The sequence below is a fragment of the Diabrotica virgifera genome, chromosome 3 (genome assembly GCF_917563875.1).
Source record: "Diabrotica virgifera virgifera chromosome 3, PGI_DIABVI_V3a".
Classification (NCBI taxonomy): Eukaryota; Metazoa; Arthropoda; class Insecta; order Coleoptera; family Chrysomelidae; genus Diabrotica; species Diabrotica virgifera.
The window spans coordinates 218,522,724-218,536,315 of NC_065445.1; the positions used below are offsets into that span (position 1 = coordinate 218,522,724).

Genomic DNA, 13,592 nt, shown 5'->3' on the forward strand with positions numbered 1-13,592 from the left:
TGTTGCGTGTTTTAAATTTTGCTGCTGTTTTCGTCACTTGTTCTCTGAATGTGAGCATTCTGTCTAGAGTCTAAAGTAACCCCAAGGTATTTCGGCTATTTATTGTGTTTCAACAGCTTGTTATTAAAATACACTCGCAATTCTCTGTTTGCCAGCTTGTTGTTGAGATGAAAAGCTGATACTTCAGTTTTTGTAATACTTGGTTGTATTCTCCATTTCTTAAGGTATTCGCTGAGGATTGATAGGTCATTCGTGAGAGTGATTTCTGTAGTTTCTAAAGATTAGTAACTTGTTGCAAGGGTCCAGTCGTCAGCATATCCAAACTTCCCAGATTCGGTTTCAGGCATGTCAGCAATATAGACGCTGAAAGTAAAGGAGCAAGGACAGAACCCTGTGGCTTTATTTTTATATATTTTATGTATTTAGCACTTCTGGGTTCCATGTAGTGGCTGGAGGTTTGTATATGTTAACTACGGTAATCTCTCCAATTTTAGTGACCACTTCATGTATATTATTTTCATTGGAAGCAGAAAGCAGGAAACCATTTTCTATATTGCAGCGAATATAGGTTGCGACGCCTTCGTCTACTAATTATTCCTCTGAACTTTTGGTTATTTAAAATCTACCGATAATTAGTGCTATTGTATTTTTTCTTGTCACCTCATTGTCCTCAGGTAAATTAATGAGGTTGTTTCCATCTGCCTTTCTCATATTTTTCTGTCATGGGTGTCTAGTTTAGCTGACAAGTTTCATCTGAATCCGTATGAACTTAACTGAATGAAATAGAAATTAAAATTAAAAATTTAAAATTAAAATTTAGTTGACAGTTAGTAAAATTGCAGAATGTTTTTAATTCTTTCGCCAAAGTTTAAATAATTGCTTTCATGTGATATAATACGTACCATAAGATAACTCTCCAAAATCAAGACTTGAAATATTTGTTCTTAAAACTGGACATACGACGTTACCTCTAAAACAGTCAAATATTTTATTAAAATTACTAACAGGAAAATAGACTCAATTCAGATCTTAGATATTCGAACTTTAAACTCAGCAAATGCAGGTGTGAACACAAACTAGTCCTGGAAAAGATACGAATGAAAATAGTGCCAAATCATCATAGAAAGAAAACAACATTGAGGAGGCAACAATCGAAACTTTAAGGAAACGTACCTATATTCATAGTCAAACAAATAGATCACAAACAAAACACTACGGTTTAAAAAATAAAGTTTCTATCAGAAGTATCTCTCTCTCCTGTCGTTTCCCCATTACTGAGGATCGTGATTTCTTCCAATATTACTAACAATGTTTCTCCATTAGTCTTTATCTTCAGCTGCTCTAAGAGCTTCGCAGAATGAGTTTCCAGCTGAATGCTTTATTTGGTCAGACCATCTAGTTGGTGATCGTCCTCTTGATCTTCTCCCCGGAACGTTTCCAGAAACAATTAAACTGTCGTCACCTCTGCGAACCACGTGACCAAAGAATTGCGGAATTCGTTGCAGACATAATGTGGACAGCTTTTTTTTAATATTGAGTTGGTTTAGAATGGAAACGTTTGTCCTGTGAGCTGTCCAAGGTATGCGCAGAAGTATATAAAGTCAAATAACCCTGAATCCAGAGAAGCATATAATTAGAAGACTAAGAAATGAAGCAAAGCAGCTTATACGTACAACAAAAAATGAGACCAGTTGGCAAAAATAATGGAAAGCGAGTTCTACGGTGCTTTGTCTTTAAGTTCCATCTTCCAATCGGAGGTTGGATATCATCATCACTATCTTTACTCTATCTACCGCTGCTCTGAAGAGTTCTATGGAACTGCATTTAAACCAGTCCCTTAAATTCTTCAACCATGACACTCTCCTTCTTCCTGTACTCCTTCCTCCTCTTATCTTTCCCTGTATTATCAGTCTTAGCATTTCATATCGCGGTCCCCTCATTACGTTTCCCAGATATTATAACTTTCTTATTCTTACTGTGTTTATTATTTCGCATTCTTTACCCATTTCTCGCAATACTTCCGTGTTAGTTTTCTTCTGTGTCGATGCTATTCTAAGTATCCTCCTGTAACACCACATTTCAAAGGACTGTAGCTTATTTATGTATTCTTGCTGCAATGTCCAGCTTTTAAGTCCATATTTCAGTACCGAAAACACGTAGCGTCTCAAAGCTCTTATAGACCGGTCTAGTTAGACTCAAAAATAGGAGTGAGGCTACAATAATTACCATCAAGCTGAAAATTGGCAGGATTGTTCAAAATACCATCATAAATGAGATCTAAAAAGTCCTCATAAATCCGACCCCTGCTAAAAAATTTACGCGGTGTCAAAGGTCACCAAATATGGTTTTTAGCGATTTTCAGCGAAACGTTAAGATTTATCGTAAAATTAGTTCTAACAAAAAATGTAGATTAGATAATTATCTATAAAAAATATCTAAATAGTTTTTTCCTAAGAGGCACTGTTTTTGAGATACAACGATTCAAAGAGTTGAAAGACTTCTAATCGTCATAATATATGTATTAGTACACCAGGTATATACATCACTGAAACTGTAATACAAGTAAACATAATATTCTGCGGTCAACTTAACTTATATTACACATAAAAATATAAGATTATAAATATGATCATGTTTCTACTATACATCTTGCGGTCTACCGAGGGATGCAATCCATAAGCTGTATTATATTACAGTGCCAACAAAAAAATCTTTACAAAGTAAATGTAACGCGAAAATAATAAGAATTATTTGAATTTTACGGCTTAATCCCAAAAAAATACACAACAAAATACAACAAATGACAAAGTATTAACTTATAATAATTCTTTTTATTTATGCGCCTTAGTTCAATTTGCAAAGATGGGTTTTGTCGGAATAAACACGTTCGTCAGCTAATCTAATCACCCTACCTATTCTCTTCTCCGAAGGGTTTGAACATAATAATGAAAGACAACTTTCTAGGCAAAATGCTTATTGTTAAGTACTAATAAATACTTATGCAAATTACACCGTAATTTTCCTGGGTGGCGAAATCCTTCAGGTAGATGACACCCTCGAGGTATTAATTAGTCTTGAGTACTACTCCGGAGTGAAAATACGTGTTAAACCTATATTTTTTTATCGTGTATTTCGTGTTATTATCATTGTTATAACAAAAATGTCAGAATTTTGTTTTATTTGCGCGTATTTGCGCGTATTACTTGACCTAATGATAATTGAAACAGCCATAGAGCAATTCAATTTAACAAATACAACTATTGTTGCAGGTGAAGATGTAGACTTGCTCGTATTACTCACTGGTAGAACTCCAATCGAAAAAACTATCTTTTTTTTAAACCTGGAAAAGCTCAACACCAATCGGAAATATATTCATCAAAAAGTTTATCTACTTTTGCAAAATGTCAAAATCATATACTAATTTTACACGCAATAACTGGCTGTGATACGACATCTGCATTTTTCAGGAGGGCTAAAACGACTGTTTTTAAAATGTTGAAAAACAAGATTTACTTGAATGTGCTGAAGTTTTTAAAAAAACTAATTCAACTCCACAAGAAGTTATTTCCAACGGAATTAGCTTTCTTCTCTCTATGTATGGAGCGTCTAAAAAAACTACGTGCTTAGATAAGTTTCGATATGCATGTTTTTTTAAAAGTACTCGAAACAAAAAACAAGTGCAGTTATCTTGTCTTCCTCCAACCTCAGCGGCTGCTCATCAAAATCTTTTTCGGGTATATTACCAAGTTCAAGTGTGGCTTGGTTATCAGCTAGATCCAAAAGACTGGGGATGGAAATTAGTCGACAGTTCATTAGAACCAATTCAAACTTTACTCCCACCTGCGCCGGAAAAACTCCTGAACACAATTTTTTGCAACTGTAAAAAGGGATGTAGCGCTAAATGTGGTTGCAAAAAAGTTGGACTGTTTTGTTCGGTAGCATGTACTAATTGCCAAAACCGGTCGTGCTCCAATGTTGAATCACCAACAATTGAGGATTCATTTGATTCTATCGAGGAGCCATGCGATGTGTCATTATTGGGACAATTTACTTGCACCCAGGATGAACAAGAAGAAGAAGAACTAGAAGATGAAGAAGAGGAAGAAGAACAATGAGAAGAAGAACAAGGGAAGCAGAAGTATTAGAAAATTATGAACCAGTTTGATAAATTTCCCTTTTTTTTTAATTTATACCGCTTTATATAAAGTTTAATCATTTTTAACCCTTGCCAATATCAATTATTAAATAGCTTTAAATTAAACAGAATCATACTAGATCCGTGGAATAGGCCTACTGGGGAAACCACGTTAAAAAACGCGCTAAGTACACTACCTCAAAGGCGGTGTGGAAACGTGTGCGCATAATATGACGATTACCACTTTTTGAATCGGTTATATCGATTATATCGGTTAATCAGTTATATCTCAAAAACGGTGGCTCCCAGGAAAAAAAGTAATAGGGTAATAAGGCATTTTTTATAGATAATTATCTAATCTACATTTTTTGTTAGTACTAATTTTACCATAAAACTTACCGTTTCGCTTAAAATCGCTAAAAACCATATTTGGTGACTTTGACCCCGCGTAAAATTTTTAGCAGGGGTCGGATTTATGAGGACTTTTTAGATTTCATTTATGATGGTATTTTTAACAATCCTGCCAATTTTCAGCTTGATGGTAATTTTTCTAGCCTCGGATGCGTAAGTTGACAGGAGTATTATTAGTCTCAGTTCTAATTAACCTGAGGTCTTTGTACTGAACTATGTTGAACTTTGAACTGTATAAAACAGGGGTGGCCACCCTTTTTAAGTCGAGTGCCAATATGAGAACAAAAAAAATTTGGCGTGCCACTAAAATTTTTCGACATACTAATATGGATACTATATATTAATAATATACGGTACAATATGTATTTCTTATGTAAATTCCACATTTTTCCGTTTAGTCAAGATAGTGGAGGTTTAAAAAATAACGTAATAAGTAAAACATAACAACAAACTTACTTTATTGTTAATAAAAATAAAATAAAAACGTTAAACAAAAAAACTTAAATATTTTCTTATTATCTAAAATTCAAATTATTAAACAGTTACTTATTTAATGTGGTATTTGGGATTAATTTGGGGACTATATTGGGATTAATTTCGGAACTAGCCAACAGAATTAGCTTTTTTAAATGCATGTCAGTTAATCGTGACCGATATTTTGATTTTATTATGTTCATAATAGAGAACATTTGCTCACAAACGTACGTTGAACCAAATCTACAACAATATCTCAGAGCTAACTCGTGTAAATTAGGAAAATTGTTTGCTGGTACAAATTTCCAAAATTCAATATAATTGGGATCAGTAACAGTTGAAATAATTTCCCTATATTTGGTTTTTAGTATAGTGTGGTTCTGTAAATCAATAATTTCGATCTGTATTTCAGCTGAGTAACAATTGATATCTTGCAGAGAAATAGAAAAAGGATTTATGAAAAGGTCAACATTCATTTTGTCTTTTTGAAAATCTTCAAACCGGGTATTGAATGAACCTAGCAAAATAGATATAAGGTTTTTAAATCTGTCATAATTTGGAGTTCTACTGATCTTGTTGGCTAATTCCTGCATTAATGTGAAATGTGTCAATCTCTGTTCTCCAAAATCGTTACAAAAAAGCATAAGTTTATTCACAAAAGAAGATATATGACCAACTAGAGTAGGAAAAATACAATTTTTTCCCTGTAATCTTAAATTTAATTGATTTAAATGTCTCATAATATCAGTGAGAAAAGCTAAATCCCAAAGCCAATCTTTATCATTAAGTAACGAGCACTCACTGGGTAGTTCATTGTTTTCTTGCAAATATTTTAAGACGCACTCCTTCAAGTTCCAAAACCTTTCGAGTGCATTTCCTTTGGAGAGCCAGCGCACACTGCAATGGAGAAGTAACTCTCCATCTTGCTCCGTTTCTTCCGCGAACAGTTCTCGAAATTGTCGTCGATTCAATGCCCGAGCTCGTATTTTGTTAATACAGCGTGTTACAGGGTCAACAACAGATGACATGTTTAGGTTCTTGGCACAAAGAGCTTCCTGGTGAATAATACAATGGTACTTAAAAACTTTTCTTCCCAAATAGTTTTCCAGTAATGTAACAAACCCCTTTAGTCTACCAACCATGCAAGGAGCTCCATCTGTACAAACACTATCTAATTTTGACCATTCAACTTTGTTGACTTCGATTACGTTTTTAAGCTGTTGAAAAATGTCCTCTCCTGTTGTTGTGACTAGTTGGCGCAAATCCAGAAGCTCTTCGGCATTTTCAAAATTATCATTGGTATAACGGACAAAAATGCTTAACTGCGCATTTTCTGTGTTGTCACAACTTTCATCCAAAGCTAAAGAAAAGAACTTGCAGGATTGTAATCCACTTATAATTTGGGAAACAACATCCTGGCCCATATCATCTATACGGCGCATGACTGTATTTCGGGATAATGCAATATTATCGACCATATTTTTGATCTTTACATCTCCCACATTTTTAGCAAATATTGCCAGACTATTTTTAATTATCTCCTCTCCATCAGAGTAGGCTTTTTTCTTCCGGGCTAACAGCAGAGAAAGTTCATATGATGTTTTAACCATAGTTTCCATTTCATCACTTCTCTTCTGAAACAGTGACTGTTGGCTGGCTAGGGTTTTCTTTTTTTTTTTCAATAAAGTCGGCTCGCAAATGTGAACCAATAGGATATTTGTTGCTGAAGTCCTTATGCAGTTGTTTATAATGTCGTTCCAGGTTAAATTTTTTCGGAACTGCTACAGACAATCCACATAAAAATTGTTCTTCCCAAGCAGGTTGAAAATCGCGAATTGCAATATCATCTTCGTATTTTCGTTTTGAAGTCGAAGGCTTACTCGTGGACATATCGAACAAATACTTTTAAAATTTTAAAGAAACAATGCGCGATGACAAAATGTGCACATACAACGGGGCAGTTTAAAATAAACTAAGCAAGGGTAACGCAGTCCTATTTCACATTACGACAGCTAGGATCACGTGCACCAATCGCAGCAATATCGCTCGCCAGAGGATGCAATGATGCCGCATCTATCGTAACTTCCGTAAACCTACCAAGTTTCTTCTTATTATTTTTTGTTTTTCAAGTTTTAATTTTTTTGAAAGTTTTTTAATCCAAAACGCTACGCGTGCCACTGATAGGACTCAATCGTGCCACAGAGTGGCACGCGTGCCGCGGGTTGGCCATCCCTGGTATAAAACAATGACTACATTTATCCTGCTATATGGATGTGAAAGTTGTGTAGTGACGGAAAGGGATAAATCTAGAATCCAAGTCAGCTGCATGGGATTCACTCATTTCATACAACCATATATTTTTAACTTTTATTATAATCAACTATTTTCAATGGGAAAAAAAATTATTTTATTAACGTTTTGACGCCCAAGTCGAGTGTCGTTGTCAAAATACAAAATAATACTAAATTAAACAAAAATGTTGTTGCTTAGTAAAAAATTCTTCTAATAATTTATTTAATGTGACTCATTTATATCGGCAATTCAGACATGTATTATACATTTTAAAGTAGAAGACTATAAAATGATATTTCCAATATTGATTAAATAAATTATTAGAATTTTTTACTAAGCAACAACATTTTTGTTTAATTTAGTATTATTTTGTATTTTGACATCGACAACCGACTTGGGCGTCGAAACGTTAATAAAATATTTTTTTGGTAAAATTGTGGCTTATTTCCCATTGAAAATAGTTGATTATAAAAATGCAACAAGGAAGTAGCTTCAGAACAACAACTTTTATTATGGTTTATTTTATTTCACTTTCTTATATTATTAAACTTAAAAAGTATATTTTACTCACACTAATAAAAAATGAATAATTTCTTTAGATTCCTTTATCTCAAATTCAACTTTTTCGACAAATTGCCCTTGATATGGAGAAGAGAATTTAATAATAAACGATCTGCAGGAGTCAATTTTGTTCAGATGTTGAGATTGAGGTGAGCATGTAATTTTTCCGCCAAATTCTGTATCTGTTGGTTTAAAAACTACCGTAGCCGGAATACAACCTAAAAGCATAGTAATGTATGCAACAAGCTCCAGCAATTCCGTGTGTCAAAAGGAAATACTATATTTTTCTGGAAACACATATATATAAATAAATAAGCAAAATCATTGGCTAATACTCGTAAAGTGAATGTGAATTTAGTTGGAAATATGTAAAATGATGAAGGGTCATCATTCCATACATTTCTGTGCAACTATATACACCGGTGTTTCGGCCTATTTGGGCTTCGTCAGTATAGTGTAGCAAGGTAAAAAAAGTTGTTTGTTAACTTGTAAAAGGATTACTACAGGAGCAAGGTTACCATTTTTGGTCAGATTGTTAGAAGACCCGCAGTCGCAAGGCTACAACTAACATTGATCTAACAATCTGACCAAAAATGGTAACCTTGCTCCTGTAGTAATCCTTTTACAAGTTAACAAACAACTTTTTTAACTTGCTACACTATTCGCGGTGTGCAAGTAATTGGAAGGGAAACGAGAAACGACCGTGCGCGAGTCGCGGAGAAATATTACAACTATCTTAAATAATTCATATTGTCAATTGAAATTGTCAAATTGACGTATATTTCATACCTTCTGTCATTGAAGCAGAAAAATTATATATTGCTCCACAATACTGATATGATATGCAATTATTATATAAAGGTAAATTTAATTAATTGTATTTTGCTTGCAGTACTGCATTTTAATAACTAATTTTATTTACTACATACAATTGTTTATGTTTGCATAACATAACCTGCATCTTATTTTTTCTTCTTATTATTTTTTTGGACTATGGCCTTGACAATTATCCAGCAACCAGGACTAATATAATTGGCCAATATAATTAAAAGTGCGAATAAAAGTACAGAGCGTAGAAATAGAGGTCGCTTTGCCGAACATGCACGGTCCCAATACTGACGAAGCCCAAATAGGCCGAAACACCGGTGTATATAGTTGCACAGAAATGTATGGAATGATGACCCTTCATCATTTTATATATTTCCAACTAAATTCACATTCACTTTACGATTATTAGCCAATGATTTTGCTTATTTATTTTTATATTTGTACTCGATTATCCAACATCAGTTTATTTAATAATGTTATGGCTTTTCATTTCCTCAGGTAGCCTTACCTCATTGGCAATGTTAGTTGTAGCCTTGCGACTGCGGGTCTTCTAACAATCTGACCAAAAATGGTAACCTTGCTCCTGTAGTAATCCTTTTACAAGTTAACAAACAACTTTTTTAACTTGCTACACTATACTGACGAGGCCCAAATAGGCCAAAACACCGGTGTATATAGTTGCACAGAAATGTATGGAATGATGACCCTTCATCATTTTATATATTTCCAACTAAATTCACATTCACTTTACGAGTATTAGCCAATGATTTTGCTTATTTATTTATATATATATATATATATATATATATATATATATATATATATATATATATATATATATATATATATATATATATATAAAAGATGAGAAGTTATTGGTTTAACGACCACTCGTACGATATCAATCAAATGAAATAGAGAATGTGGAGAAATCCCCTTACGAATAATGTTGTGTGGATGTGTGAATTATTCGTAAGGGGATTTCTCCACATTCTCTATTTCATTTGATATATATATATATATATATATATATATATATATATATATATATATATATATATATATATATATATATCAATTTACAAATTATTGGGTTAACAGCTGAAATGGAAGACTCAGTGTACTCTTTTCTACGATTCCAATATTTCGTTAACAGTCGCTAACATCATCAGGGACGCTGAAATAATATTAAAGGTATAATAGTGAAACTGGGTATTGAAAAATAACTCACCAGTTTGAGATTTTAGTCAACGATGTTATAAATGTGTAAAAAAGCGGCATTAACAAAAAGAATTGCAGTGAATGTTATTAAAAATTAAAAATATAACAAATAAAAAAGATAAAAAATGGAACTATAATATAAATAACTATGCTAAAAACCACTAATTATTAAAATCTTTTAAATTCGTCGCACAGAAAGGTATTAGAGACAATTATGTCAATATACTGTCAGTCATGACAGAAATAGGTAGTATATTATGAACTAGAATCTAAACCAAAATCTTTATTGACATTTAAGTTTTTATCAAGTTTAAGAAGGAAAGAATAGATCTCTGTTAATTGTTTAATATCTGTTCTTTTATTAATTGTCTGTTCATTCTGATAAATAAATGCCATTTCAAGAAAAGTTCTTTTGTGATAGTTCTTTTCATTTGTTAAAATTTTTACAGATTCAAAGTCCATATTATGGCTTTCATTTACAACATATGTAGCTAAAGAGCACCTGTCTGGATATAATCTACAATCACTTTTATGACTTGTCATACGATCTTTGACTCGTCTAGTTGTTTGGCCTATGTACTGTTTGTCACAATCAATACATGGTATACTGTAAACTACATCAGTTAATAGCTCTTTTGGAGATCTATCTTTCATCTTTGAAAATAAATTATTAATAGTTAAAACTGGTTTACTAGCTATTTTGATGTTTAGCTCGTTTTTTACAATTCGTGTGAGTTTTGGTGTAATCTTTGAATTTGACTTTGAATCTGTAAAAATTTTAACAAATGAAAAGAACTATCACAAAAGAACTTTTCTTGAAATGGCATTTATTTATCAGAATGAACAGACAATTAATAAAAGAACAGATATTAAACAATTAACAGAGATCTATTCTTTCCTTCTTAAACTTGATAAAAACTTAAATGTCAATAAAGATTTTGGTTTAGATTCTAGTTCATAATATACTACCTATTTCTGTCATGACTGACAGTATATTGACATAATTGTCTCTAATACCTTTCTGTGCGACGAATTTAAAAGATTTTAATAATTAGTGGTTTTTAGCATAGTTATTTATATTATAGTTCCATTTTTTATCTTTTTTATTTGTTATATTTTTAATTTTTAATAACATTCACTGCAATTCTTTTTGTTAATGCCGCTTTTTTACACATTTATAACATCGTTGACTAAAATCTCAAACTGGTGAGTTATTTTTCAATACCCAGTTTCACTATTATACCTTTAATATTATTTCAGCGTCCCTGATGATGTTAGCGACTGTTAACGAAATATTGGAATCGTAGAAAAGAGTACACTGAGTCTTCCATTTCAGCTGTTAACCCAATAATTTGTAAATTGATAATTACTAATCAGCTGTGATCATTTCTAGTTATATATATATATATATATATATATATATATATATATATATATATATATATATATATATATATAAATATATATATATATATATATATATATATATATATATAAAACACTTTTGAGTTTCGGTGGGTTGGAGTCAATAAAAAGGGGCTGTTAGAATACTATTTTTTATTACTCGAGCTTTCGAATGTGTTTACATTCATTTTCAAGAGCTAAAAAGTAACTGATAAAGTGGAAACAAAGATCATGTAAAAATATAACTCACCAGATAAATCTAGATTGGTTATTAAAACTTGCTAACATTAATACATATAAATAAGAGGAAAACTATTAATATCCATAAAATGAATTCTTCCCAGACTGCATAATATAAATTAATGGCCAAAAGATTTAAATTTTTTTTCAAATGAATTTTGAATTTGTATGATCGGTAAATTGGAAAAAATTTTAATACAAAAAGTCAATGTCAGTGAAAAAATCAGCCTACATCGACAAGTAGCTAAAAGTAATTTATTTAAATATATTATAACGTGATGATTTGTTAAAAAAAAAGAAAGAAGAAATAAATAAGTAGAGAAAAAAATATTTTAGTAGTTTACAGAAGTACAAAAGAAATGTAATAAGGATGTGAAAAAAGTGAAATATTTATGGTGCTCTGAATATTATTTAAAATTATAAGGAAATGATGTAATTATAAATTTTGCTTAAATTTTGAATTTCTGATCTTTTATTTAAACTATGATCACTTCTACTAATAGATACCATTTCCAAAAAAGTCCTTTTGAATTTATTACCTTCATTGCACAAAATTTTTATGTTGTCAAAATCCATGATATGATCTTTGTCAATCACATGCTCTGCCAAAGCACAAGACGGTTTTTTGATTCGGCAATCATGTGATTGACAAAGATCATATCATGGATTTTGACAACATAAAAATTTTGTGCAATGAAGGTAATAAATTCAAAAGGACTTTTTTGGAAATGGTATCTATTAGTAGAAGTGATCATAGTTTAAATAAAAGATCAGAAATTCAAAATTTAAGCAAAATTTATAATTACATCATTTCCTTATAATTTTAAATAATATTCAGAGCACCATAAATATTTCACTTTTTTCACATCCTTATTACATTTCTTTTGTACTTCTGTAAACTACTAAAATATTTTTTTCTCTACTTATTTATTTCTTCTTTCTTTTTTTTAACAAATCATCACGTTATAATATATTTAAATAAATTACTTTTAGCTACTTGTCGATGTAGGCTGATTTTTTCACTGACATTGACTTTTTGTAATAAAATTTTTTCCAATTTACCGATCATACAAATTCAAAATTCATTTGAAAAAAAATTTAAATCTTTTGGCCATTAATTTATATTATGCAGTCTGGGAAGAATTCATTTTATGGATATTAATAGTTTTCCTCTTATTTATATGTATTAATGTTAGCAAGTTTTAATAACCAATCTAGATTTATCTGGTGAGTTATATTTTTACATGATCTTTGTTTCCACTTTATCAGTTACTTTTTAGCTCTTGAAAATGAATGTAAACACATTCGAAAGCTCGAGTAATAAAAAATAGTATTCTAACAGCCCCTTTTTATTGACTCCAACCCACCGAAACTCAAAAGTGTTTTTTATAAACAAGTCAACAAAGTACTTCTTTTTTCTTATATATATATATATATATATATATATATATATATATATATATATATATATATATATATATATATATATCACACTAATGACACATCTTGTTGTATCAATTAGTTTAATTCAAAAATTATTTTTGCCACCCTGTATTAATAATTATTTGGTAACTAAAGACAGTAAAGTTTTAATTCGATTCAGAGACCACCACCATCTGTTTACATATGTTTCAATCTCTTGATCTCATCAGGACAGCCTGTGGTTTGCTCTGAATCGGAACCAAATCTTACTGTAAATTAAAATAAAATAATTTGCTAATAGACGTTATAGCGACATCTAACAAAAGATAGGCGAAACCTAAGGAACTTCCATTTTCAAATAAATGAAAAATAAAAATTTGAAAGATTTCTTACATCGAAAACAAATTCTCACTTTCAACTACACCACCCTATCCTTATTAGTCTGGGCTGATTATCGGAGAATAGGCCATTTTTGGGAAAAGTTATTTACCAGCAATTTTATTGCTGTAATCGAATCTTATGATTGTATATATTAATAATATAGATATGCAAAGTCCGCAGATAGTGTGCTACTTTTTTTATAAACAAAATGACGCCCAAAATC

The 13,592-nt window shown here is 31.3% G+C and overlaps 2 protein-coding genes across 2 annotated transcripts in view; one reads left to right on the forward strand and one right to left on the reverse strand.

The window, feature by feature from the left end:
* LOC114331342 (hydrocephalus-inducing protein-like) overlaps window positions 1-13,592 on the reverse strand; it is a 691,883-nt gene that overhangs the window by 633,300 nt on the left and 44,991 nt on the right. The window contains exons 8-9 of the mRNA XM_050647266.1: window positions 7,884-8,091; window positions 903-970 (exon numbers count right to left, since the gene is read on the reverse strand). Coding sequence (XP_050503223.1) covers window positions 903-970; window positions 7,884-8,091 — 276 coding nt within the window. The remainder of the gene's footprint in view (window positions 1-902; window positions 971-7,883; window positions 8,092-13,592) is intronic.
* Window positions 1-13,592, forward strand: part of LOC114331344 (uncharacterized) — a 215,110-nt gene that overhangs the window by 22,636 nt on the left and 178,882 nt on the right. The gene's annotated exons all lie outside the window — the stretch shown is intronic.